The sequence below is a fragment of the Tachysurus vachellii genome, chromosome 7 (assembly GCF_030014155.1).
Source record: "Tachysurus vachellii isolate PV-2020 chromosome 7, HZAU_Pvac_v1, whole genome shotgun sequence".
Taxonomy (NCBI): Eukaryota; Metazoa; Chordata; class Actinopteri; order Siluriformes; family Bagridae; genus Tachysurus; species Tachysurus vachellii.
Window position 1 is genome coordinate 11,348,246 of NC_083466.1, and position 25,273 is coordinate 11,373,518.

The following is a 25,273-nucleotide window of genomic DNA, read 5'->3' on the forward strand; positions in this document are numbered from 1 at the left end:
AGTTTAACAGACAATTGTCATATCAAACAACAAAAAGGGGGGGGGAATGTGACTTTAGATGGTTGTTAGTGTCAGAGTGACAAGTTGAAGTAATTCAGACACCTGATTTCCTGAGATTCTCTCTGAACAATGGAGAACAATGGAAAACTAGATTTGTAAAGTTCGTCCCGACAAACTTTGATGTTGGCTTTGACGATGCAAGTATTCGCAACGGATGGTGCTTTTCGGAGGCGAGTGGACATAAGGGTTAGTGTTGCTTTTGGAGGCAAGTGGACAGAAAGCTAGGTTGCCAAAACATTTGGAGGTAAGCAGAGACAAGCATGTGACATCATCCAAATACTCCTGAGGAATTTCCCCACATTGGGCTGATTGTTTTGATATGTCACATGCCCATGTTGTGCTAATTTTTGGTTTTCACGTGACATCACGTGACGTCACGTGACGTAATCAGAATACACGTGCGGAAGTTCCCCTTATTGTTCTGAGTGTTTTGATATGTCACATGTCCATGTTATAAAAAGTTTTTGGATTTTGCATATTTTGGGGGCGGGGCTGCGGCAAAACCGAAAGGCCAATCGGTACAACAATTTAATCCTTTGTTCAGAGTATCACTCTAAAGGAGCTGGCCCAGTTTGGTGTAGATAGTTCGAAAGCTTGCCGAGTTATAAACCTCCAAAATTTATAATGGGAGTCTATGGGGAAAAAGGCCTTTGAGACACGGTACCGGAAGTACCGGTAATCGGATTGCTTAGAAAAGTAATAGCAACAAACTTCAGACCAGAGTCTACAACATATCCGAATTTGGTGCATGTGGCTCGAAAGCCCTAGGCCACATTAAATTTTATACATTTCTGTCTAAGCTTAAATAGGAAAACAGAATGTTGGCTTCTACAAAGCCAACATAACAATGGAACTGCTTGTGCACGTGACACACAAAAAAAAAGAATCTTATTTTGTGGCGTCATAGATTTATCTGTGACGTCACGGAACCTGTATATAAACAAGGATTCGCGAACCTGTTTATAAACATGGATTCGCGGTGGTTTCCATAGATTTGAATTTGAGATTTATCCATTGATGACTTTTCTTTTGAGTCGAGTTTCAGCTGAAATCCAAGTAAACAAGTAAAGATGGAGCCTGTTATTCCTGCTCCTGTCATTCCAAAGGGTCTCTCTTTAACCTACAGGGCTTTCCTGTACAAAATATCCTATGAAGGTCTCCGGAACGCGTACAGCGTCGGCAGCTTTGTGGTGATCTGCCTGTTCGTAGCAGTAGTCCTTCTGATGCTGTGTAATTTTCTAATAGACATCAGCTGCCGCAAGAAGCCTGACAGGAAAAGGGTCACCAACGCGGCCCCACCAAAGCGCAGCCAAATTGTCTATTCGTCAATGCTTCCGCCTCGTGAGGACTTTGTGCTGATGGACACGGACGTGGCTATGAAACCCAATGACACTCAGAAGCCTAGACAGCTAGAGGAAGGGATTCCTGCTCCACAAGGCAAAGTGAGGAATAAAGCCATTAGGATCCGCGCTGGAGACATCCGGAGATTTAATAGAGCTAAAGGGCTTAAAAGGAAGCGCCTTTTTTAAGCAACACCCTGTTAATGAACTTCTGTTCAGTGGATACGGAGTCATGTCTTGTTTTGTATTTTTTTATTTATTTATTTTACCAAAGTCTACACAGACTAATACTGCGCTGATGCGAACAAGTTCCACTCCTTAAACAGCTCTTTAAGCCAGTGAAGTCAGATGAATTTCTTCTGTCCTTGTAGTTAAGTCCAAAATCTGTCTAAAACGCACGAGTGAAACAAATTTACGCAAAATATGATGTAAAATATAGAAGAGAAACTTTGGTGAACTTTAGCGCCTTTTCCCCACCTACTGGTGTGATGTTATACTGCTCAAACATCATACAGTGAACAATACAAATGAAATCACTTAAAACATTAAAACTGTTTTTTTTCATATTTATATTTATATCGATGCATTGTTATCATTAACAGCTTTATACACTGTCTGGTGTGTCTGTAGAGATACCTTGTGCATTTTCTCTGTTCTCTAATAAAGCTGTGAGTTGAGATGAGCTGCAGCAATGTCCATGCTCATTTTAAATGTTTTCTTAGACTTAATCTTGTGGGGTTTTAGGTAAAAGGTAAGTTTTGTTTTGTCATCAGACATTGCTTTCGAAGATTTCCTGATGTAGCTGTGTATAGCAATGTGGACATTTTCATCTGTCTCCAAAATCACTCCAACAAGGTTCTCTCAAACCACCACTGATAATCTCAAGCTATCTCCAAATTTGTTACTTAGCAAAAGCTCAAGCAAACACAGAAAACCCAAAATGATATAATAATGGCATAGATTCTGTGGAGCATTTACGTTACTGAACTTCGATGTAAGCGTTTAGTAACATTTTGACTTTCACTTATCACAACAGAAAATCTGTTAAACTGTTCTAATTTAAGATGATGTCCCATATATAATCAAATTCCCCACATTGTTGGTGAAATTCATGTAAATATAAAGACTGGACACCAGATAGATAGTCATAATCCTAATTTGGTTTTGATATTAAATTGCCTGTGATGTAATTTAAGTAATATAACATGAACAATATTTTGGTTCAAAACACACCCTGAAGAAGTCATACTCATTTTAGCTCACTTTGTCACTGAATGAAGTAATGAAATAAACCATGACAGCTAACACTAGATAGCTAAACCTCATGACATATAAGAGCTAAATCAACTAATGGAAAAGTCTAATTTCTTCAGAAAACGTTTGGGTTGAAAGTACAGGTTGGCCATTTCAACTGGTAGATTACATTATGTACTTACTGATTAAAATGCTGGACTTGTTAAGAGCCACTTAACAAATGCCAGCTCAGCCAGTCATTGCTCAAAGGTTTAAAAGCTTTCTTTGACAACAGTATAATCGATATATTTGTACATTCACCATCCACTTTATTGGGAACACCTACACACCTGGTCATTTATTCAGACTTTACACTGTTCCGATTGCTTGGACCAACCCAGTTTAGTATCTGTGTCGAGCTCTCAAAACCCAGACCAATTAATTCCCAAGATTACTGGGTGGGAAAGGTAATGACTAACTACATCACAGCATTCACTAAGTTGATTCCTCCTAGCTTTGGCACCAATGTGACTACACAACTCAAGGACACAAAATACTCTGGGAGATGTTTGGAGTATGTGCTGGCAGAGGCATAACCAGAAAGTAAGGTGAGGAAATATACAAAATAGAATCAGACTTGTTTTTCTTATCTGTACAATTAAATTGGCAAATGTGACACAGTTGTGCATTTCTGGTGGATGTCATACAGCAGTAGTGAGCTAAGGACATCATCAAGGCACACAATCAACCTTCAAACAATCTTTCTGTGTTAATAACATTGCAATGAAATACATTTCCGGGGGGCACGGTGGCTTTGTGGTTAGCACGTTCACCTCACACCTCCAGGGTTGGGGGTTTGATTCCCGCCTCCGCCTTGTGTGTGTGGAGTTTGCCTGTTCTCCCCGTGCCTCGGGGGTTTCCTCTGGGTTCTCTGGTTTCCTTCCCCGGTCCAAAGACATGCATGGTAGGTTGATTGGCATCTCTGGAAAATTGTCCGTAGTGTGTGAGTGCGTGAGTGAATGAGAGTGTGTGTGCCCTGCGATGGGTTGGCACTCCGTCCAGGGTGTATCCTGCCTTGATGCCCGATGACACCTGAGATAGGCACAGGCTCCCCGTGACCCGTGGTAGTTCGGATAAGCGGTAGAAAATGAGTGAGTGAGTGTTTCAAATTGTTTAAATGATTGCTGGTGCCTCCATGATGGCATGGAATGTGAAACTTACTGCACAAACTTAGGATTTTAATATACTTTGTCCAACTTTTTTTTTTTAATATACTTTGTCCAAATTATCAAGAATAAAAAGATGTGAGAGCTAACCTAAATGGCACAGTACACTTATTTATTCCTGTTGCTCAACTAATTTACTTACAACTCACCAAATTAAAACTAGTTTACATGCACAATATTTATGGGAGTGCACACACACACACACACACTTTAGCCATTATTAACATCTTTGACTATGCCTGGCATATTGGTTACCAAATATTACACATGTTTATTGTTTAAATGGTATCTTGTTAATTAGACTGCAATCATATACATGCTTTGTCCACTTTATTAGGAACAACAGTATATTCATGCTGTTGCTTGCTGTCTGTAAGGGCAGACCTCAATTAAAAAAACAACAATTGACAATGGGTATCGCAGAAACTAAAGAAAAATGCAACATGATAATCCATGTTGTCTCTATAAAAAGCTTTGCTGACTTGACAAGACCGATCCCTATGAGAGGAAGTTTAAGATAGGCAGGTATTGAGCAATCAGTCATTGTAAATGTTAAATACCATCAGTCTTTTTTAGTAAGGTTTCTCCAGTAATTCTGAATTATCTTCCCTAGTCTGTGGAAATTGAGCAGAGGTTTGGTCTATAGGTCAATGGGGTGAAATCCCCCTGTGGTACAAATGTACACTTTACTTCACACACCAAGGCAAAATCTTGAAAAATGCCAATACATCAGGGAACCAAAAATTCTTGAAACAAACTAGAAACATGTCAGAAACAAGAAAGCTGGGATAGATACTTTTCATTGATCAATAGTAAAAGCTTTTGATCTGAAGACTCATTTATTATCATATATATCATCATGAAATTTATTTGATAGCTGTTTTTGAATTGCAACGATTCCATCATCAACTGGCTATTATTTCTTGTGTGGAGCTGGGATTGTTTTCTTTAGAGTTAGCAGAAAGCTGAATAGTACTGAATAGTATTTGCTTTCTATCAATGGCAATGGGCTTTAACACAATGTAAATGAAAGGCAACTGTCTTTTTGCAGAGGTGCATGAATGCTGAACATAGGTCAGGTTCTTCTGGTCTGTGAGAATTAGGAACAGGTGCTTGGCCCCCTCTAAGCAATGTCTTCACTCCTCCAAGGCTAACTTAACAGCCAAAAGATCATTGTCCTCTACATCATAGGTTTTCTCTGGTCCCAATAACCAGTTGTAGATGACAGTGAGTCTTCTTTTCTACACACTCATACTTTCATTCAGTATGTCATAGGGGATCTATCTATCTATCTATCTATCTATCTATCTATCTATCTATCTATCTATCTATCTATCTATCTATCTATCTATCAGTCCACTCACATGTGTTCATGTGATGTGTTCAACATAAAAAGATATAATCCTTTGACCAACTTAGAAAACAATCAGTTACATGTAAAATGATGTAAAATATTTTTTACTTGTGAGTGTAAGGCCCAAATAATGTCATTCACAGATATAAATAATAATAAATATAATAATAGATTATGGATTTACTGTATATAAATTGGTAGCTTAAAAGAAACTAAAAAGGCTAGATGTTATACAGACTCAAGCACTAAGATGTATAATGGGTACCATTAAAACACCATTCTGATGGGAGAGGCTTATCGGGTTAACTTGAAAAATCATTAAATAGATCATCCTGCAAAGTCTGTATTTGAAAAAATATTCTCAACAACTACCCAAATTTAACCAACCTATAATTGCCCCACAAATACAGGATATTATTTAAAATTAAAGTGCTATTACGAGCTACTTAATAGAACAGGTTAGAACTATCCATTATTTCTTCCAGTGACTCAGAAAATTCAGATAGAGAAGCAGCAGACATACCAGAATTTAAGATAATGTTTTTGAAGGAAATTTGGGAAGATTTACTGAAGGGACTTTGGTACCTGAGAACAAATTCAGTTATATTTAAACTCTTCAGCATCGTTTCTTAGGCTTTAAACGTATCAGTCATTTGGAGAGAATATTATTACAGAAATGTTGATTACATTGTATAGATTAAAGCAGATAATCACACTAGACATTTTTTTTTTTTGCATAACGACATCAAACACAAAATACACATTTTGTTCCATGATACATGAACAAGAGGTACTGTAGAGAAGACTGTAGAAGAGGTACTGTACCAGAGAAGAAAGGAAAAAAATACAAAAAATTTAATTCTTTATAAAAAAAATACATGTTTTTGAGCTTTTTTGTTTTTTACTTTTTCCAAAGGAGTACTGTATAAAACATTCATAAAATGGGACAGATTTGGTTTACAAAGAGCACACAGTTTTGTGTATATGGTACTTTCCTAATACAATAAATAAATGTATAATATATTGTTCATTACTTTCCAAATGATCTCTCTCAAAATAATAATAATAAAAAAAACACATGTATTTCTATATATATATATATATATATATATATATATATATATATATATATATATATATATATATATATATAGAACATATATATATTCATATATTTATAAATACACCAATTTCTACAACACAACCCAATTTTCTACTAATATAATTTTCCACATTTTTCCAAAAAAGTCTTCAGTATCACGCTAGACAATCCCACTGTTACAGTCCCACTAATTAGGTCATAATGGAAAAACATCATACTGGAAGCTAGCAAGTGAAGTGAAGTGAAGTAAAGTGAACTATTGGAATCGACGTAACAACATTTTAGTTCATTTTAGCTAAGCACAACAGAGGACTATGTGAAACATTTCAACTAAAGGACAAGGTGGAACATTTTGCGCAATTTAATTGTAAGAGAGCACACCTGTTCAGAGACGATGGTGAGACTTTTATTCTGAATTCTGCAATGAAATATGAACCAGGTGCCTGGTTCTGTATGTGTGCCTTTCCTGATATTTTGTCAGTAAGATAAATAACCATCTGTTTTATTTCAGAAACACATGACACATGAACAAAGGCTAAAAGGTTTCTTTTATTTCCGTGTAAACATTTCGCTTATTGTGAATATAGAAACCAGGACGCGCTTGGAACAGGAAATGGATGGTTTAGCACAAAGGCTGTGCATACTCCCCTGCTATGTAGTACGTATATTGTGCGGTAACTAACGTCTATCCATACTATACTATTTACCAGGGCAGTGCGCGCTCTGGGATAGAGCCGATTCCCTCCTGCTCCGGCTGCGTTTAGACCGCTGTACTGTAGGTAGGTAGCGCAATAAATCATATCATTAATGTCCACGCAAGGCGTCAATTGTTTAATGTGTATCTTCTGATAGCGAATGTGCTATTATATGTGCTATTATAAAATGAGATTTTAGTGCGTAAACAGGCGTCTTCCAGGTGGCTGTTTTATCTCCCTGTCATTTGATGCTACATACCGGGACACTTTATTCTAAGCATTTTGTATGGCCGCTCGTGCGCAACCTCTAGGCTATTCATTATTACTCGGTCTTCATATAAGATATAAGATTACACATGCAATTTTTTTCTTAAATAAAAGACTATAATTTCCTTCTCTTAAAATAGCCTTATGAATTAGTGACTCTCTTAGGCTGAGCAAGCAGAATTATTCCACCCGTTTATGCAAAACTATACTAACGACAGACTGAAAGCATTTGTTCATTGTGCGTGTCAGAGTATAGTCTATTGCATTTTCGGTCAGGTTGTTCTGTTTTATTTCCTGCAAACCCAAACCAAGGTACAGTAACTAATATAGTCTCTTTATTTATTCCAAGATTCCGTGTATTTGTTGCGCGAGCGCGTGATCATTTTGAATTAGGCCTATCTTCTGAGCTGCAGCGTGCTGTACTGTTTTTGTTCATGCATTTTGAGATAAATTGTGTATTGTTTAAAGGCTGGCCTACAAGGTGGATGGGATTCATTTCAAGAGGATGAGGGGAAATATATGCTATATACGCCTGATCAATTACAATTATATTGATAATGAAGTGCACGAGCTTTTTGTGTGAAAAGTTCAGTGGAATTTTTATGAAAATTATTAAAAATAACAAGCTGGTAATAAGATGAAACGTCATCTCTTTGCTTCTTTTATTCCTTTTGTACTTCATCAGCTATTACCCTGATATTTAGTGATGTGCGGATCGATACTAAAGTATCGATATTTACGATCCCAACGTCTCCTGCTCTAGTATCGATTCTCATATAAAAAGATCGATATTTAAACTCAGTAATTTGGAGTGAGTGTTTAGGCTATCATAAGTAACTTGCTGTCACCAGAAAAGTCTAATTATATCCGGTTAGGGGAAGGAACTACTTCACATTCCGCCTGTCAGGTGTGTGTGCACTGCGGCTCTGTGACGGAGCCGGCCGCTGCAGCCCTTTATTTTCCTTCTATGAAGAATGCAGACTGAAGAGTGACTATGGCTGAGCGCAAAAGGAGTCATGTCTGGCTGTATTTTAGCTGTAAAGACAGCAGTGACGATGTGTGTGATGTGTGTGGAAAGACAGTGAAATACAGTGTAACACTACAAACCTCGCTAAACATCTGAGGATAAGTCATAAGAGTGAATATGATGATATAATGAAACGGCGGTCTGAGGAGGAGGTCCAGGGAGAGAAGGCATAAGTTATCCAGGTACAGAGAGATTTATAACAGAGAGTTATTTACGTCTGTTAAGGCTTTAGTTTTTTAATGTTGAAAGGTTCCCCGGAATCCCAGCATTCTTACAACAAGCTAACAGAAAGCAGTTTGTTCAAATAGAAAATACTAGTGAAACATGAAGTAAGCTATCCTAATGAAATTTTGTTTCAAAACAAATGTTTATGTTTATTGTAAAAATGTTTATTATGTTTATTGTTAAAAAAAAATAAAAAAATTGAGGTACTGATTTTCAAGGGTGCCTGATTTACATTTGTTGTTAAGAACAGCAAAAAGTGGATATGGAATATTTTGTGACAAGGTTGAGAGTCAATTTTTTTTTATTTGTGTGTAATTTTCAACCTGTTTTTACAAGTCTGAGATTTTCTTTGTAATTAAATAACATGAGAGTAGTTTATTGTCTTGTCATTATGCAGCTATAATTTGGAATTGGTAAGCCTACAGCCTACTTTTTTACTTTACTTTAAACTAGTTGTCATATCACACTACACATAAAATACGTAAAAAGTATTGGTATCGGTATCGGTATCGGCAATACCAGCCTGGGTATTACTTGGTATCGGATCGAATAGGAATTAAGTGGTATCGCACATCACTACTGATATTCCTGAGTTCAGAGTCTAGTTAGTTGCTGTTCAAATAGAAATTAATTCTGATTGGTCCATTCTTACCATAGCAACTGACAGCCAATAAAATGTGATTAAGCAAATTAAGGCATGGTTTTATATTTATATACATATATATATGGGATCTTGACCATCATGGCAGCTTAATAATCAGTGCTGTATGTTTACATGTGTTGACATTTGCGAAATGGTCATTGTAAAAATAAAACAGGAGCGATTAAAAACGATTAAAATGATTTTTGGCTCACTGTTACATTTGTAAACTAATCTATACTGTAGGCTCATTTAATTTTCCTCATCATCATTTGGCACTCATACAGTACACATAAATCATAGAGGATAGTCACCTATATAGTCAAATATACTGCCATAAACTCCATCATCATTGTAAAAGTAAAGGCTTTAAGAGTAAATAGACCTATAGTTAAGAGTTTAAAACCAATAGTAATCACAGTGGAAACAACAAAATCTAAATCAGCATGTTTTGGACAGGGCAAGGTCTAAACATGGGAATCGGATATGGATTGGGTCTGACAGATGTGTAAACAGACAGGACAAAAAAAATCAAATCACTATTTCACTATAATTTCACTACAATTGGTCGATTATCATCTTTAAAAGCACTGCTGATATTTTGCTTGCTTTGTACAACAGGAGGTTATATAAGAACCTATTGTGGGTTTGCATTTATGCCGCAGATAGCTGATGTCTGAATAAGATATTGTTGCTTTTTAATCAATATAAAGCCAAAATGGCTAAACTCATCATCTTGGTCATATGTATGCCTGTCTGTGTTGTGGTCACATAATAGGTTTCAGATTTCTTCAGTTGTACTTTAAAAGAGAAGGGGGTTCTCACATTTACTAGCATGATATTAGCTCATTTGTAAACCATTACCTCAGCCGAAGCATTAACTTGGACACGTTGCTTAGTCTCCGTGGAGTGCTGTCAACACAGGCTCTTTCAACAGGCTCTTACTTCCTAGCTTTTATAGATACAACAGTAATGTTCATAATGTTAAACATGTATTACCAGTTAGTATAATTTGCAGTATGCGTGCTATAGCATGCAGAATTATAGAGTAGTCACCAGCATCTTTCTGCTAACATTCACTGGTTATTAGACATTTGTTGGAGAATAAATGCTTTCAATTGCTTTCTTGTTTGTTTTTCCCAGTCATGTCCTTCAGGAGGGGTGTGGTTAGGCAAAGTAAGTTCCGACATGTATTCGCCCAGGCATGGAAAGCGGAGCAGTGTCTGGATGACATCAGAGTTACCCGTGTGACATGGGATGGGCAGCTCTGTGTAGCCAATCCAAAGTTTGTTGCTGTTATTACTGAGGCTGGAGGGGGCGGAGCCTTTCTTGTAGTACCACTGACAAAGGTTACAAAATATAAATAAATAAATCTATCTATCTATCTATCTATCTATCTATCTATCTATCTATCTATCTATCTATCTATCTTTTTTTCACAGTTTTAGTTTACAGTAACCAGCTGATGAATAACCTTTCTTACAATATCAGCAGAAAGCAAAATAGAGATGTGTTGTTTTTTTATTCATTTATGCTGTGCATTTTTTTTTTTTTTTTGCTGCTTTCTTTCTAGACCGGGAGAGTGGATCAGTCTACTCCCACTGTGTGTGGCCATGCTGGTCCTGTACTTGATATCCAGTGGTGTCCACATGATGACAACATAATTGCCAGTGCTTCAGAAGACTGCACAGTAAAGGTATTATGTTCAGTGTTTCACGTTTAGTGGCAGTATGGGTTAAAAGTAAAAGTTTGAATATAATTTTGCTATATATATGCAGGCTACGTTTCAATTAGTTTTAAAACCTTCATCCAGCTGGTTAATCAAGAAAGGTTTTGAGTGTGATTCTGTCAGTATGTCAAGTTATGCTTGGCTGAACTGGACTTTGATCCTTTGTTCTTAAAACAGTATCACTGATACTGAAGTAAAGATGCCTAAAAATCAGTTTTGATTACGTGTTGTTTTAAGAATATATTAAACTTGTACGTGGAAGGCTTGTATTTATTTTATTTGATTTGTAAAAGTGTGTTGAAATATATCTTGTATTACACTGACGGTAGATATGGCACATTCCTGATGGCGGGCTCACAGCACCAATGACTGAGGCAACAGTAACTCTAGAGGGCCACAGTAAAAGAGTGGGTATTTTGGCCTGGCACCCTACTGCACTTAACATCTTACTAACTGCAGGTAACCTCTTTGTTTCTGTGGTTAGTTTGGTAGTGTACCATTGTGGCTTGCATTATATCATGTTTTTCCTGTCAAGTAGTTGTGGTGGCACTATTTGCTGTGTAGACCATATGAAAAAAATGTGCAATAAATCCTTAATTTTAATCTTAAACTCCATCATGCACAGTATCAACAAATCATTTAGTTTTGTGCATTTAGTAAATTTTGGCTTTACTATTTTTTTCTGAAATCTGTTGCAGGGAGTCTGTGCAATTGCTGTAAGATAAACAGCTCACAGAAGACACTCCTGTAACTAGTTTGCATTAGCATGCAAATTCTGAAATTGTAAATTCTTGCAGTCATGGTTTGAGCTTTCTTGCTACGTGTATGTGACAAACTATTTAATTTCACTTTATTCATTTTGACTTTCTTACTTGGGTCCTTGTTTCAGGTTGTGATAATGTATTGTGCATATGGGATGTTGGCACGGGTGAGCTGGTGTACGAGTTGAGTGATGTGCATCCGGATCAAATCTACAGTGTGAGCTGGAACAGAGAGGGCAGTGTGATCTGTACCACCTGCAAAGACAAAGCCCTGCGCGTTATTGACCCTCGACGGGGAACTGTCCTTAAGGTCAGTTTTAATATGGCTTAGACACCCAAAATGGTAGGGCCTTACAATATAGGGGTCATGGATTGTCCTGTTACAGGCCATTTCACTTACAGACAAAAATCCAAAAAATATTCTCAGTTCACAGTCTATTCTCTAAACCTGTGTTGGGGATTGCATGGGACCATTTGAGTCTCAGTAATACTAAATTTACAAATATGTAAGTAACTTAAAGATGAAGACATTTTAAACACAGGTTTAGTGCTTTCCACAACAACATGTGCGAATTGTTCAGATAAATACCTTCAAATATTTATAGCTTTGGAAATGGACCATCACTAACCGCTTTATGGGGAACACTGTACTAATACTGGTAGGGCCTTCTTTTGCTCAGAGTACAGACTCAATTTTTCATGACATGGGTCACATTTCAGTTATAAGCCATCATGAGCATTTATGTTGACTTATGCGATCTAAATACAGTTTCCTCCATGCCAGCAATCAGAATATCATCACTATCATCATATAAACTACTGACCAGGAACCACATAAAGGTGGTGAAAATTTGCAGCACTTAAATATATTTGAAATTCTCTATTAAATATCTAATAATAAATGTAAATACCAAAGCAAATCACTTTTTAACGAATACCAAAGAAGAATGAAACAAGTAAACTCAATAAAAATAACTAGCGGTTATGCTACAAAAAACCAACCCTGCGTGTCGTCCATGTTATTTGTTTCTGACGCGATGCACGACTCGTGAGTCACTTGTGAGTGACGTACTTCCATTTGGGAGGAGTATAGCGTTAACGTATGTGGTTTGAACAACCACAGTCATTTACACCTGTCCAGTTTCATCTGAAATGCGTCCCAGACCACCTCCTGAAGTGGTTTGAACGATCAGATTTATATCCGTCTCGAAAACGTTTCGGAGGGCATTTAGACCTGGTCTTATTACAATCGGATAGATCTGATCACAGAAAACGCATGAAGTGACCAGGTGTAAAAAGCCCCCTAGTTGTATAAATATGAGATAATGTAAGTTGCTCTGGATAAGGGTGTCTGCCAAATGCTGTAAATGTAATATAACAAACAACATGAAAAAATAACAACAACAATAAAAAGTTTAGAAGTTGATCAGAAAGAATACCAATATTATTAGCATAATGAGTATTCTAATAAACAAAGAAGGTTGAATGATATTTATAGTGTTTAGTAATTGATTACACCACTTACCAATATTTATTGTTGACAAGACCACAGTCTGCTCAAAAGGGGGGACTTGAAGAACAGCAAAATGAATGATGAGGTCCGGAACATATGACAGCAATGAAGTCAGGAACAAAAACAAACAAAAAACAAACAAACAAAACAACATATTTACTGTAAACACCACATACTGTTATTCAGGCAGTCAAGGTTCAATTCCAGCTTACATCAACAAAGCAAAAAAAAAAAAGAGAGAAAATAATTTCTCTTCATAACCGTGAGCTTGGCCTTTTCCCTTTCTCCAAACACTGCATAATGGCTTCAGGGCTTCAGGAGACTTTTCCATTGGAACTTAATCGGTAATCGCATGTCTGGAGAACATAAACATAAAAATAAATTTTATCTTACAGATATCCATCTTTCATGTAAGAAGCCAATGGATATAAATCGGCCAAATCTGATGTTCAGACATTTCATCTTTTTATTTTCGTCTTTCCTGAGTACAGATGTACTGAGGAAGGAATTCTGTCATGTATGTTGACACCAAAAAAAGGCACAGCATTATTTTTTTAATAAAATAAGCGTAAGTTCACCAAACTCTATAGAGTCAGTGTTTCATGTGACAAGGCACCCTTATCTGTTGCACATCCTTCCCATCTCTATCTCTCTGTCTTGCTAAGTCCTTTTTACCTTCCCTTGTGTCTAACCTGGCATAGAACCTGTGCTGCGGTTCATTGTAATCCTGTCTACTTTCTTCAGTCCTTTCTAAGAACCACTTCTTTTTAACTAGCCTCTTCCTCTGAATGCTGTCCTGTACGTCCCCGTTCCACCACCACGTTTCCTTATCTTCTGATGACATACCTAGCACCCTCCTACCTGTCTCCCTGATCACTTTTGCGGTAGTTTCTTTCTTTTAAAACTTCCAGCACCTGGTCTTCTTTTCTATCATTCCTCTTCTTTCCTCTAGACTCTCCTATTCTTCCTGAACACCAGAGACATCTTACACATCACCGTCCGATGCTGTCTGGCTACACTCTCTCCTACCACCACTTTGCAGTCACTAATCTTTCTCAAATTGCCTCCTCTCTCTTCTGGAAATAATTGTTAAATACAGCTATTTCCAGTCGCTTTACAAAGTGCACCACCATCTGTCCTTTTAGGTTTCTTTCCTTAACACCAAACCTGCCCATCACCTCCTCATCACCTCTGTTTCCCTCACCAACATGCCTGTTGAAGTCTGCTCCAATCACTACTCTCTTTCATCGAGGAATACTCTCTATCATCTCATCTAACTCACTTGAGATTCTCTTCTAACTCACAGCCTGCCTGTGGAGCATAACCACTGACTACATTCATCATCACCCCTTCAATTTCTAACTTCAAACTGATTACCTTGTCTGACACTCTTTTCACCTCTCAGTCCCTATTCTCAGACCCACAGTATGCTCCTGCCTTTCATCTTCTCCCTCTTCCTATGAACCAACAGAAGCCCAATTTCCAGTAGCTCAGTAGCGGTCGTTGTTAATAACCTGGGCCTTGACTGATCCTGTATGGAATTCACACTGACGACTGGCATGTTTAAATTTGGCACGTTTTATGCCGGATGCCCTTCCTTAGGCAACTCTCTCTATTTATTTGAGCTTGGGACCGGAACAGAAATCACTGGCTTCCAACCCCTGTGGCTAGTTTATGAAGTTGTAGTTTATGAAGGGTATATTACCCTTAATTTTACCAATTCTATTTTTTTATTGTAAAAATGTGTATATTGTTTACATATTAGGACAGTAAAAATTAGTTTTGGCTTTAATTAATTAATTTTATAATTTTTTGATAAAGGGTAATTTGATGTATGTACTATGGTGATAGATTATTTTGGATTTTATAGTCTTTTACTTTTGTTATTTGACAGTTTTTTACAGTAATTTTCACAAACTTTTTACACTGTACTAAATCTAGACTAAATCTAGTCACTTTTTAACAGCAGGAAAAGTGCTTTAAATGTAAGTCTCATGAATGTTAGTGTGTTTTTATGTTGGCTTTGTAGCTTTGTAGAAGCCAACATTCTGTTATGTTACAGGAGTTATTTTTCTTAGCCAACTTTTTATTAATTGCTACTCCTCCTAGAGCTTTCGAGCCACATGCACAAAATTCGGATATGTCGTAGACCCTGGTCTGAAGTTTGTTGCTTTTCCTTTTCTAAGCGATCAGAATTCCGGCATTCCCAGAACGGAAGCTCAAATTGGCCTTTTTCCCCATAGACTCCCATTATAAACTTTGGAGGTTTATAACTCTGCAAGTTTTTGAGCGATTTACACCAAACTCGACCAGCAACTTTAGGACCTTACTCTGGACAAACTTTTCGGGGTACTGACGGAACTTTCGGTTTTCCTGTAGCTGATGATTGAATATCCCAAAAACTCCCATATACTTGAATGAGGAATTCTTAAAATTCCTCTAAGCTCTTACACATGCAGCGTGCGCAGAACTCAGGCACGGCTTCTCTTCTGTGTTCTCCTAGTCACTGTAGATGTAAAGGAGACTCTCAATACATGTAACTGTCAACTCCACACTATCAATCCAATGATTCCAAAAGTATTGGTCAATACATTTACCACACATCTATCTATCTATCTATCTATCTATCTATCTATCTATGCAGTATAATAATAAGTAGAATCCCATAATGACTGCAGTATTGACATGAAATACCATGGTCACGTGTAGCCCCGCCCCAAAAATAAGCAAAATCTAAAATTAGCACAACATGGACATGTCATATATCAAAATACTCAGCCAAACGAGGGGAAGTCTGGTCACGTGTATTCTGGTCACGTCATGTGATGTCACGTTAAAGTAAAAAATTAGCGCAAGATGGACAAATGATATATCAAAACACTCAGAACAATGAGTGAAACTTCCTCAACAGTATTCGGATGATGTCACATGCTTGTCTCCACTTGCCCCCAAATGTTTTGGCACCCTAGCGCTCCACTAGATTTCACAAGCTTTCTGTCCACTTGCCTCCAAAAGTAACACTGACCCTTATGTCCACTCGCCTCCAAAAAGCACCGGTCTTTGCAAATACTTGCTTCGTCAAAGCCAACATCAAAGTTTGTCACAACGAACTTTAAAAATCTAGTTTAAAAATAAATTCTTTAAAGAAGGAGAAAAGGGGAACATTTTAAAACAAACCAGTTGTCAGACAAACTGTGGTGTCTTCATGGATGGGGTGGGGCTTGGGCAAGAAAAGAAACCGAAATTAAAAAGAAACAAGACAGAGACACACAACAGAGCAGACGAAAGACAACACAATGATGAGGACTCTGCGCTGCCAAAGGCAACATGACAGGGATAAATAGGGAGACAATTAGACACATGAGGAACAGGTGTGCAGAGGCGGGAAGGAATTACTAGGGCAGCGCAGACACCTGAACACGAAACGTAAACAAAAACACATGGCACAAGACATAACTGCCGGAATGCTCCCTAATGATTCAACAGGAATATGCCTGAGCGTGATCCTGGCACCAATAAATAAACAACAGCTCATTTTAGTTTATCAAATACAAAATGCAGATCTTTCCTTTTAAGAAAACAACTGGAATCACCTGAATGGGATAAAACATTCATTTTAATTAATTTCAATTTAAAATTCTGTTTTATCTTCTGAAACAGGGTGGTAAAGTCTGCGATTATATGAAAATAAAGTGTCCTAGAAATTTCGAGGTACTTAAAACTAGTCAGCGATCATTTAAATGGGTGGTGAGATATTGGGTGTATATCTTAGACTGCTCAGAGGCATGGCTTCAGATTTGTTCAGGTTAATTTTAGATCCAGAAAAGGAACTAAAAAAATTAATTATATCAATGCAAGGAGGTATGGACAAAAATGTTTTTAAAAGTTTCACTTTAAAAAATTCACATTGACAAAATCTCCATGTAATTGTAGAATCACCTGTATTACTGCAGCCCGAATTTCACAAATCCTTACCACTTTAGACTTTTTTTTCTTACCAGTATAATTTATGGCTGAATAACATGAACTGTGTTCTGATTCTTTTAATTTTCCTCAGGTGCGAGAGAAGGCCCATGAGGGCGCTAGGCCAATGAGAGGTGTTTTCCTGAGTGATGGAAAAATTCTGACAACTGGTTTTAGCCGCATGAGTGAGAGACAGCTGGCCTTATGGGATACGGTGAGACAAACACTGCTGCCACAGTAAGAGAAAAATCATTATTATCTTGACCACATCTCCATATGATGGGATGATTCTCATATCATCCCATCATTGGAGATGTGGTTAAGATTATAATAACTTTTTCTGATGTGATTATTCCCAAATCTTTCCAAAAATATTGAGATAATCACAATTGTTTTTAAATCAAAATAGTCATAATAGTAGCAAGAGATTACTAGTATTTACAGCTGGTATTCAATATAATGATATAAGCTTATATAAAATAATGAAATAAGCATATCTCAAAAAGTAACTAAAGAAATGTGACTACCTTTTTAACTTTCTGAAACCCCCGTTCTCTGAGTTCATTACTGTAAAAAGCTAGCTGGTTACTTTTACAACCAAGTATTTTTACACAGATTCATGGCTAGTTATCTTTAGGATTTCTCTAACAACCTAGTACCTTCAGAATTATGTTGTATAACACTAACTAGCAAGATTTGGGGATTTCAAACAACTTTTCTAACAACTAATTTTTTCTCTAATGTTTGGTAACTAATTGGATTAATTATTTAACATTAGTTAACAAGCTTGAGCGGTTCTCTCATTTTAGCTACCCAGCAATATTAGTCAGTCTAGTTTATACTAGATGTCTTAGCAGTAGGATATGGAACACAGGGTGTTTGATATTGTCTGTGAACACCTAAAATACTATATTACTTTACTATTTCACTCATACACACACTCTCAAACATATTTTCATTATTAATCTCTCTACCTCGTGTTAATCTCAAATTTTCTAACGAGTAACATTTGTTCTGTGTTTGTATATGAATTAAACTATTAGAAAGATGTCTCAGAGCCAATGGCAGTTCAGGAAATAGATGCCAGTAATGGAGTTCTCCTTCCCTTCTATGACCCAGATACCAGCATGGTTTATCTATGTGGAAAGGTAAACTAAGACATGAAATTTCACTTAAGTGGCATCTTTTATTACTCACACTTGTACACTTAACACAATGATGAAAATGCAAATTTTATGTATGTATGTGTGTATCATTTAAGAAGGCCAGGCCATAAATCTCCATAGGGTGTCAAACTCATGGGCCACGTTACACTCATCTCGAAGTCAAGACAGCTACACATGAAAAAAATCAAACGTTTTTTAGACAACTAAAAACTAAACATCATAATACATCACCAAGTTTTCATAGCTGTTGTCTTAGACTGTAACATTACATTATGAATTCACAAATAATGAATCGAATGTGGACATTGTTGTCACCTCACAGCACTGGTGTTGCCTACAGAGACTTCCCCTTTCAATTTAACAATTGTTAGTGTAATGCTCATTCTAAATTTAATTGGTGGGCCAGATTACAGTCTTTATTGGAACTTTATCTCTCATAAATTATAAGATTGTTGTGCTAGTATTTAATAAGCTCTGAAATTTCCTGCAGATTTATTCATTTCTCATAATCTCTTTCACAGGGTGACTGCACTATTCGCTATTTTGAGGTAACCAATGAGTCTCCTTACGTCCACTTTCTCAGTCTCTACAGTGGCAAGGAGCCTCAAAGAGGAGCTGGTTTCCTCAGCAAAAGAGGCGTGGATGTTAATAAGTGTGAGATCGCCAGGTAAAAATACCTTGGAAAAAACCTGTTTAAGTATACTATAGAATCTGTGACTTTTTTCAAACGGTAAAATATCTCCTTTTACACATTTAGAGCATTCCATCATTGTGTGCTTTTCCTTTCGTTTCATTTAGGTTTTATAAACTCCACGATAGGAAGGTTGAGCCCATTTCCATGACTGTGCCAAGAAAGGTAAGCTGTGTGGACATTTTTTATGCAAATGCTGAAATCATAATATGAGGAACAGATATATTACACGTCTTTACATAAGATAATTTTGGAATGGTCTGTATTGTAAAAGAGGGATATAGTTATCATGTTACTCTTAATGTATTAGGAATTAATGTGCATGTTTTGTAAATGCCCCACAGTCAGACCTGTTCCAGGGAGACCTGTATCCAGACACAGCAGGCTTAGAGCCCGCTCTACTGGCTGAAGACTGGATTGCAGGGCAGGATGCTCCTCCAATCTTAGTCTCTATGAGCGGAGCCTACAACATTCCTGCCTCCAAATATAACACCCTCCGTGGAAGACCTAAGCTACTACCTCAGAGCAACTCAGCTACTTGCATCAGTAGCAACACCACAACAGCTCTCAGCACAAACACTGCAGGCAGACAGACAGAGAGTGAGAGGACACTGCAAGGGCAAAGTAGGAAAGACCTTGAAGGAGGGACAGAGAGAACAAGGAAAGAGGTAAAAAGACAAACAACATCATAATTAGTCTTTGTTGTCAGTAGCTGTGCATTTATATTATGCAGGAATGTAATAAAGGAACCGAGATTTAGTCAGATTCTTTTGTTATCAATTGATACGAATATCTTTTTTATAATAATCCATCGGTTTCTCTCCTCAGGATAAGCAGCTGGCTGATATTTTGACTGAAATCCGTGCCCTTCGTGCTCTTGTGTTAGCTCAGGGACACAGGATTGATGCTCTCGAGAGGCAGTTAGCACGAATTGACGATGGAGACGTGTGACCTTCGGAGACCCATAGCCTTAACCTAATATGCTCTACAATAGCTTTACATTACAGTCAAGGGTCCTGGGAAATGCAGTTCAATTCTTTAAGTGTAACATGATTAATTTTGAGCGTTATTGTTATGCTTGTTTTAGGTTTGGGTTAATTATCATGAATCAATGAAAGGTTAGACAAGCAAAAGAGGAAATTTAATGTAGCTTTTAAATCAGGTACTGACTATTGCTGCTAATCAAAAACTGATTTTGGAAAGATTGCAGTATGGGCTGAAGTACTGTTTTTTATCATTTGGCTGTGTTGCTCCTCAATTGGAAACGTGTCAAATAGAGAGCAATATGGACCCCAAAATCCCACATGCTGTACTTAAGTAGCTTTTGCTATTAACTAGCCTTGATGATCATAATGCATATCTGCATCTATTGGCCAGAACTGTTAACATCATCATTTGTATTTGCATTAGAAAAGTGTAAATCTTTACAGTGTAGCTGTTGTGATGTTTGTGGTGTGGGTTAGTACGCACAATTTATTTTATACCATTAAAGACTGTGTTTTATGTAGAGACCATGGGCTGTATTTATTTTTAAAGCCTATGTAGCACGGAAGTATACTTAATGGATAACAGCAGGGCTATGATAGTTTTTTTTAAAAACCTTTAATTTTTTTATTCCCACCTACTGTATATTTGTGCACTACAATCAGGGATGCCTGTTTGCTCATCCTTGTTCCTTAATCATGTTGTTTACACTTTATTTGCTTTATGTGATGAAATGTGAAACGTGTTTTCTTGCAAATCTCTCATTTAAAATAAAATCCATAAGCGTGTTCAACACTGAATCTGTCTCTGTGACTCTCTAATTTTAACTTTTACTAAGTTAGTCACTTAGTAAACAGCATCTACATACAGTACATGCATGTAAGAATGACTTGGTTACAGGAATGCACCAAGCCTACAAAGAAGTTAAAGAAGGCTTATGGTAAGTCTGTGAAAATATACTGTAAGTTGGAAATGTGTATATAATTCTATATAATAATAATAATTTTAAAAAAAACTAAAAAAGTCTGAGGTGGCCATGTTTGTTCTGGGAGTTGGTGGATTGTGTGGGCCTGACACTCACAAGTAAAATTCCTTTATTTGTAATGTTATTTTTTTTTCTTTTACATTTTTAATTTATTTGCAATATATAACAAATAAAAATTTTACTGTTGGTCAGTTGGTTAAGTTGGTCAGAGGTATTCGTCCTTTCGTGCTGAAGACATGACTAAATAATGGCACATGAAGTTATTTATATCAAGCAGTAGAACTGCCTTCATGACAAAAATCTGCTTTTGTACTACTCTGCAAACAGATGCCTTTAGTTTACATTGTGTTAAAGCCCCTTGATTGATTAAAAAGCACAGAGTAATATCTAGCTTTTAGCAATCATGGCTTCACAAAAAGAAATAATAGAGGTGTGAGACATGTAAACTAGTTTTAAGTTGGTGAGTTGTAAGTAAGTTTTAAGTTGTAATACGTAGAGCAACAGTGTGACATGTAGCTTAGCTGTTCCACAACTCTCCTTTTAGCAACATCTTCACCTTGCAAACACGTTTAAAATCAACATGGACATCTCTTCTGCTAATCCATCCCCTGTTCACAGTTTATAGGAACCAGAGAAAATGCTCAAGGAAACTTTACAGATGTTCCAGTCAGAGAAAACTGCTGTTAATGATACCAAGGCGTCGATAAAAAGCTGCTGATGTAATGTTTTAAATCAAGTGATTTCATTTGTATTGTTCACTGTATGATGTTTGAGCAGTATAACATCACACCAGTAGGTGGGGAAAAGGCGCTAAAGTTCACCAAAGTTTCTCTTCTATATTTTACATCATATTTTGCGTAAATTTGTTTCACTCGTGCGTTTTAGACAGATTTTGGACTTAACTACAAGGACAGAAGAGATTCATCTGACTTCACTGGCTTACAGAGCTGTTTAAGGAGTGGAACTTGTTCGCATCAGCGCAGTATTACAGTCTGTGTAGACTTTGGTAAAAATAATATAATATAATAAACAAAACAAGACATGACTCCGTATCCACTGAACAGAAGTTCATTAACAGTTTGTGTAAAAATAATGTACATCGATAAAAAAATACAAATATATACATTTATATATATATATATATACAAAACAAGACATGACTCCGTATCCACTGAACAGAAGTTCATTAACAGGGTGTTGCTTAAAAAAGGCGCTTCCTTTTAAGCCCTTTAGCTCTATTAAATCTCCGGATGTCTCCAGCGCGGATCCTAATGGCTTTATTCCTCACTTTGCCTTGTGGAGCAGGAATCCCTTCCTCTAGCTGTCTAGGCTTCTGAGTGTCATTGGGTTTCATAGCCACGTCCGTGTCCATCAGCACAAAGTCCTCACGAGGCGGAAGCATTGACGAATAGACAATTTGGCTGCGCTTTGGTGGGGCCGCGTTGGTGACCCTTTTCCTGTCAGGCTTCTTGCGGCAGCTGATGTCTATTAGAAAATTACACAGCATCAGAAGGACTACTGCTACGAACAGGCAGATCACCACAAAGCTGCCGACGCTGTACGCGTTCCGGAGACCTTCATAGGATATTTTGTACAGGAAAGCCCTGTAGGTTAAAGAGAGACCCTTTGGAATGACAGGAGCAGGAATAACAGGCTCCATCTTTACTTGTTTACTTGGATTTCAGCTGAAACTCGACTCAAAAGAAAAGTCATCAATGGATAAATCTCAAATTCAAATCTATGGGAACCACCGCGAATCCATGTTTATAAACAGGTTCGCGAATCCTTGTTTATATACAGGTTCCGTGACGTCACAGATAAATCTATGACGCCACAAAACAAGCACGTTCGAGTATTTTTAGACCGAATTTTCTGTCTTTTTTTAATTACACACAAATGGATGTGAAATAAAAATAATTATCTTTATGTATACGTGTTGCTCATTAAATTATGGCATATAACATGAGGCAAGTTACAGTGAAGCATTTAAAACTAGGAAAATCGACTGCGGTTAAACTCTCCGCACGTATATTTCAGGGGCGCGGCTTTTAGATACTTGGCGGTAAAAGTAAAATCCATTATACAATCAATCCTATTTGTTAGTTGATAAACCATTTCAGATCATTTGAGACTGACCTAATGTATAGAGAAAATAAAGTTCAACCAATTTTACTGAAATATTTCCCTCTTTAAAGTAATCATATCTTTCAATTTAGGAGGATCTTTTTTAATCTATTATAAAGTGGAAATTTTATCATGTTAGTTGATGAAACTCACTTATATCACTTCAGCATTTTCACAAGTAATCATTTATTAAAGTAAAATATTTAATTTTGTAAATTAAACACAGTAGTAACTTTAATTCTCATAAAGGTAGATGGGAATTTCTCAAATTTAAAATTTGTAAATTTTCTATTAGGGGGCACGGTGGCTTAGTGGTTAGCACGCCTCACACCTCCAGGGTCAGGGTTCAATTCCCGCCTCCGCCTTGTGTGTGTGGAGTTTGCATGTTCTCCCCGTGCCTCGGGGGTTTCCTCCGGGTACTCCGGTTTCCTCCCCCGGTCCAAAGACATGCATGGTAGGTTGATTGGCATCTCTGGAAAATTGTCCCTAGTGTGTGAGTGAATGGGAGTGTGTGTGTGCCCTGTGATGGGTTGGCACTCCGTCCAGGGTGTATCCTGCCTTGATGCCCGATGACGCCTGAGATAGGCACAGGCTCCCCGTGACCCGAGGTAGTTCGGATAAGCGGTAGAAGATGAATGAATGAATTTTCTATTAATTACGGTAAAACTCTTGCCAAAGTAAGGAGACACAGGAACATAATATTAATAATGCAATTAACATATGCTCTAGTGATAGTGTATTATGATGTTAATAAAAGCAGAATGATCTCTTTACAATTAGAACCGGAAAGTCTTTACGTTTAGAAAGCCAAAGGTTCATATATACATTATAATCTAAATGGATGGAAGAGGGTGAGAAAAGTACCTTTTAAAAAAAGGCGTCAATCGAGCAATTCAATTTTTCACTAATGATAAATGATAGAGTGAATGTACAGATCCTACGTTAATAAGCAAGGAAATCTATCAATTTTACAGTGACTTGTGTTTTTCCAGCTTCTTTATTAAAATAAAATATTTAATTCCCCCACATTGATAATGATTGGAGAAATCACTGTGATGCTGACTTACGTATTGAAGAACTTGACTCAGCGTTTCAAAACTTTAAGATAAATAAATCTGGCCCTGATGGCCTCACATCTTCCAGGTTTTGGTAGAGGATTTTCCCTTCCTTTCCTTTCTGCATGTGGGTATGGCCTCGGGTTTGCCAGGGCCTTTGTGCAGATTTCATGGCTTGGCTTTGGACGTGGCTCGGCTGTGGGGGTCACTCGGCCCCTCTGGCTACACTGCCATGTATCTCTCTCCATCCCCTGGACCTCGCCATGCTCCTTGCTCCTCCCTGGCTCTAGCTGGGATCATTGCCCCTTTGTACTTTTGGGTGTGGTTCTGGGTTGGCACATCTTGTTTTGTTACGTTTTGTAGTATTTTGATTATTTTGTAGTTTTGCTTAGTTTTTTCTTCCCTTATGTTACCCTGTGTTTGGTCGGTCTAGTTTCTTTTAGAAAAACCCTTGTTACCTGCCATCCCTGCATTGATTTTCCACTCCATGGAGGCACCAGAAAATGATCAGAGATACTTAAATAAAAACCACATTAGGTGACGTGACATGGCTAAGTAGGTTGACCCATACTCAGAATTCGTTCTCTGCGTTTAACCCATCTAAAGTGCACACACACAGCAGTGAACACACACACACCGTGAACACACACCCAGAGCAGTGGGCGGCCATTTATGCTGCAGCACCCGGGGAGCAGTTGGGGGGGTTCAGTGCCTTGCTCAAGGGCACCTCAGTCGTGGCCGGCCCGAGACTCGAACCCACAACCTTATGGTTAGGAGTCAGACTCTCTAACCATTAGGCCACGACTTCCCCTTGAATGACTTTTGACCAATCACATTGCTCAATAGTGATTATAACATTTTCACACATATGTATATTAACAGATTAAAAGTGGGCATTAATAATTTAATTAACAAGTCAAAATCAGTCTTGGGGGCACGGTGGCTTAGTGGTTAGCACGTTCGCCTCACACCTCCAGGGTTGGGGGTTCAATTCCCGCCTCCGCCTTGTGTGTGTGGAGTTTGCATGTTCTCCCCGTGCCTCGGGGGTTTCCTCCGGGTACTCCGGTTTCCTCCCCCGGTCCAAAGACATGCATGGTAGGTTGATTGGAATCTCTGGAAAATTGTCCGTAGTG

The 25,273-nt window shown here is 37.6% G+C and overlaps 1 protein-coding gene across 3 annotated transcripts; it reads left to right on the forward strand.

Moving 5' to 3' along the window:
- The first annotated feature begins 6,762 nt into the window (after window positions 1-6,762).
- coro1b (coronin, actin binding protein, 1B) lies at window positions 6,763-20,776 on the forward strand. Of its 3 annotated transcripts, none has more exons than XM_060874294.1 (11): window positions 6,763-7,094; window positions 10,313-10,518; window positions 10,743-10,865; window positions 11,228-11,357; window positions 11,788-11,969; window positions 17,230-17,349; window positions 18,179-18,283; window positions 18,823-18,968; window positions 19,100-19,157; window positions 19,337-19,660; window positions 19,821-20,776. In XM_060874294.1, exons 2-11 carry the CDS (start codon window positions 10,315-10,317, stop codon window positions 19,941-19,943), a joined length of 1,515 nt encoding a protein of 504 aa, XP_060730277.1. In that variant the 5' UTR covers window positions 6,763-7,094; window positions 10,313-10,314; the 3' UTR covers window positions 19,944-20,776. The 3 variants fall into 3 exon arrangements, with proteins under 3 accessions (XP_060730277.1, XP_060730276.1, XP_060730278.1); XM_060874293.1 differs by lacking the exon at window positions 6,763-7,094 and adding an exon at window positions 7,134-7,589; XM_060874295.1 differs by lacking the exon at window positions 6,763-7,094 and adding an exon at window positions 8,380-8,486.
- The last annotated feature ends 4,497 nt before the right edge of the window (window positions 20,777-25,273 follow it).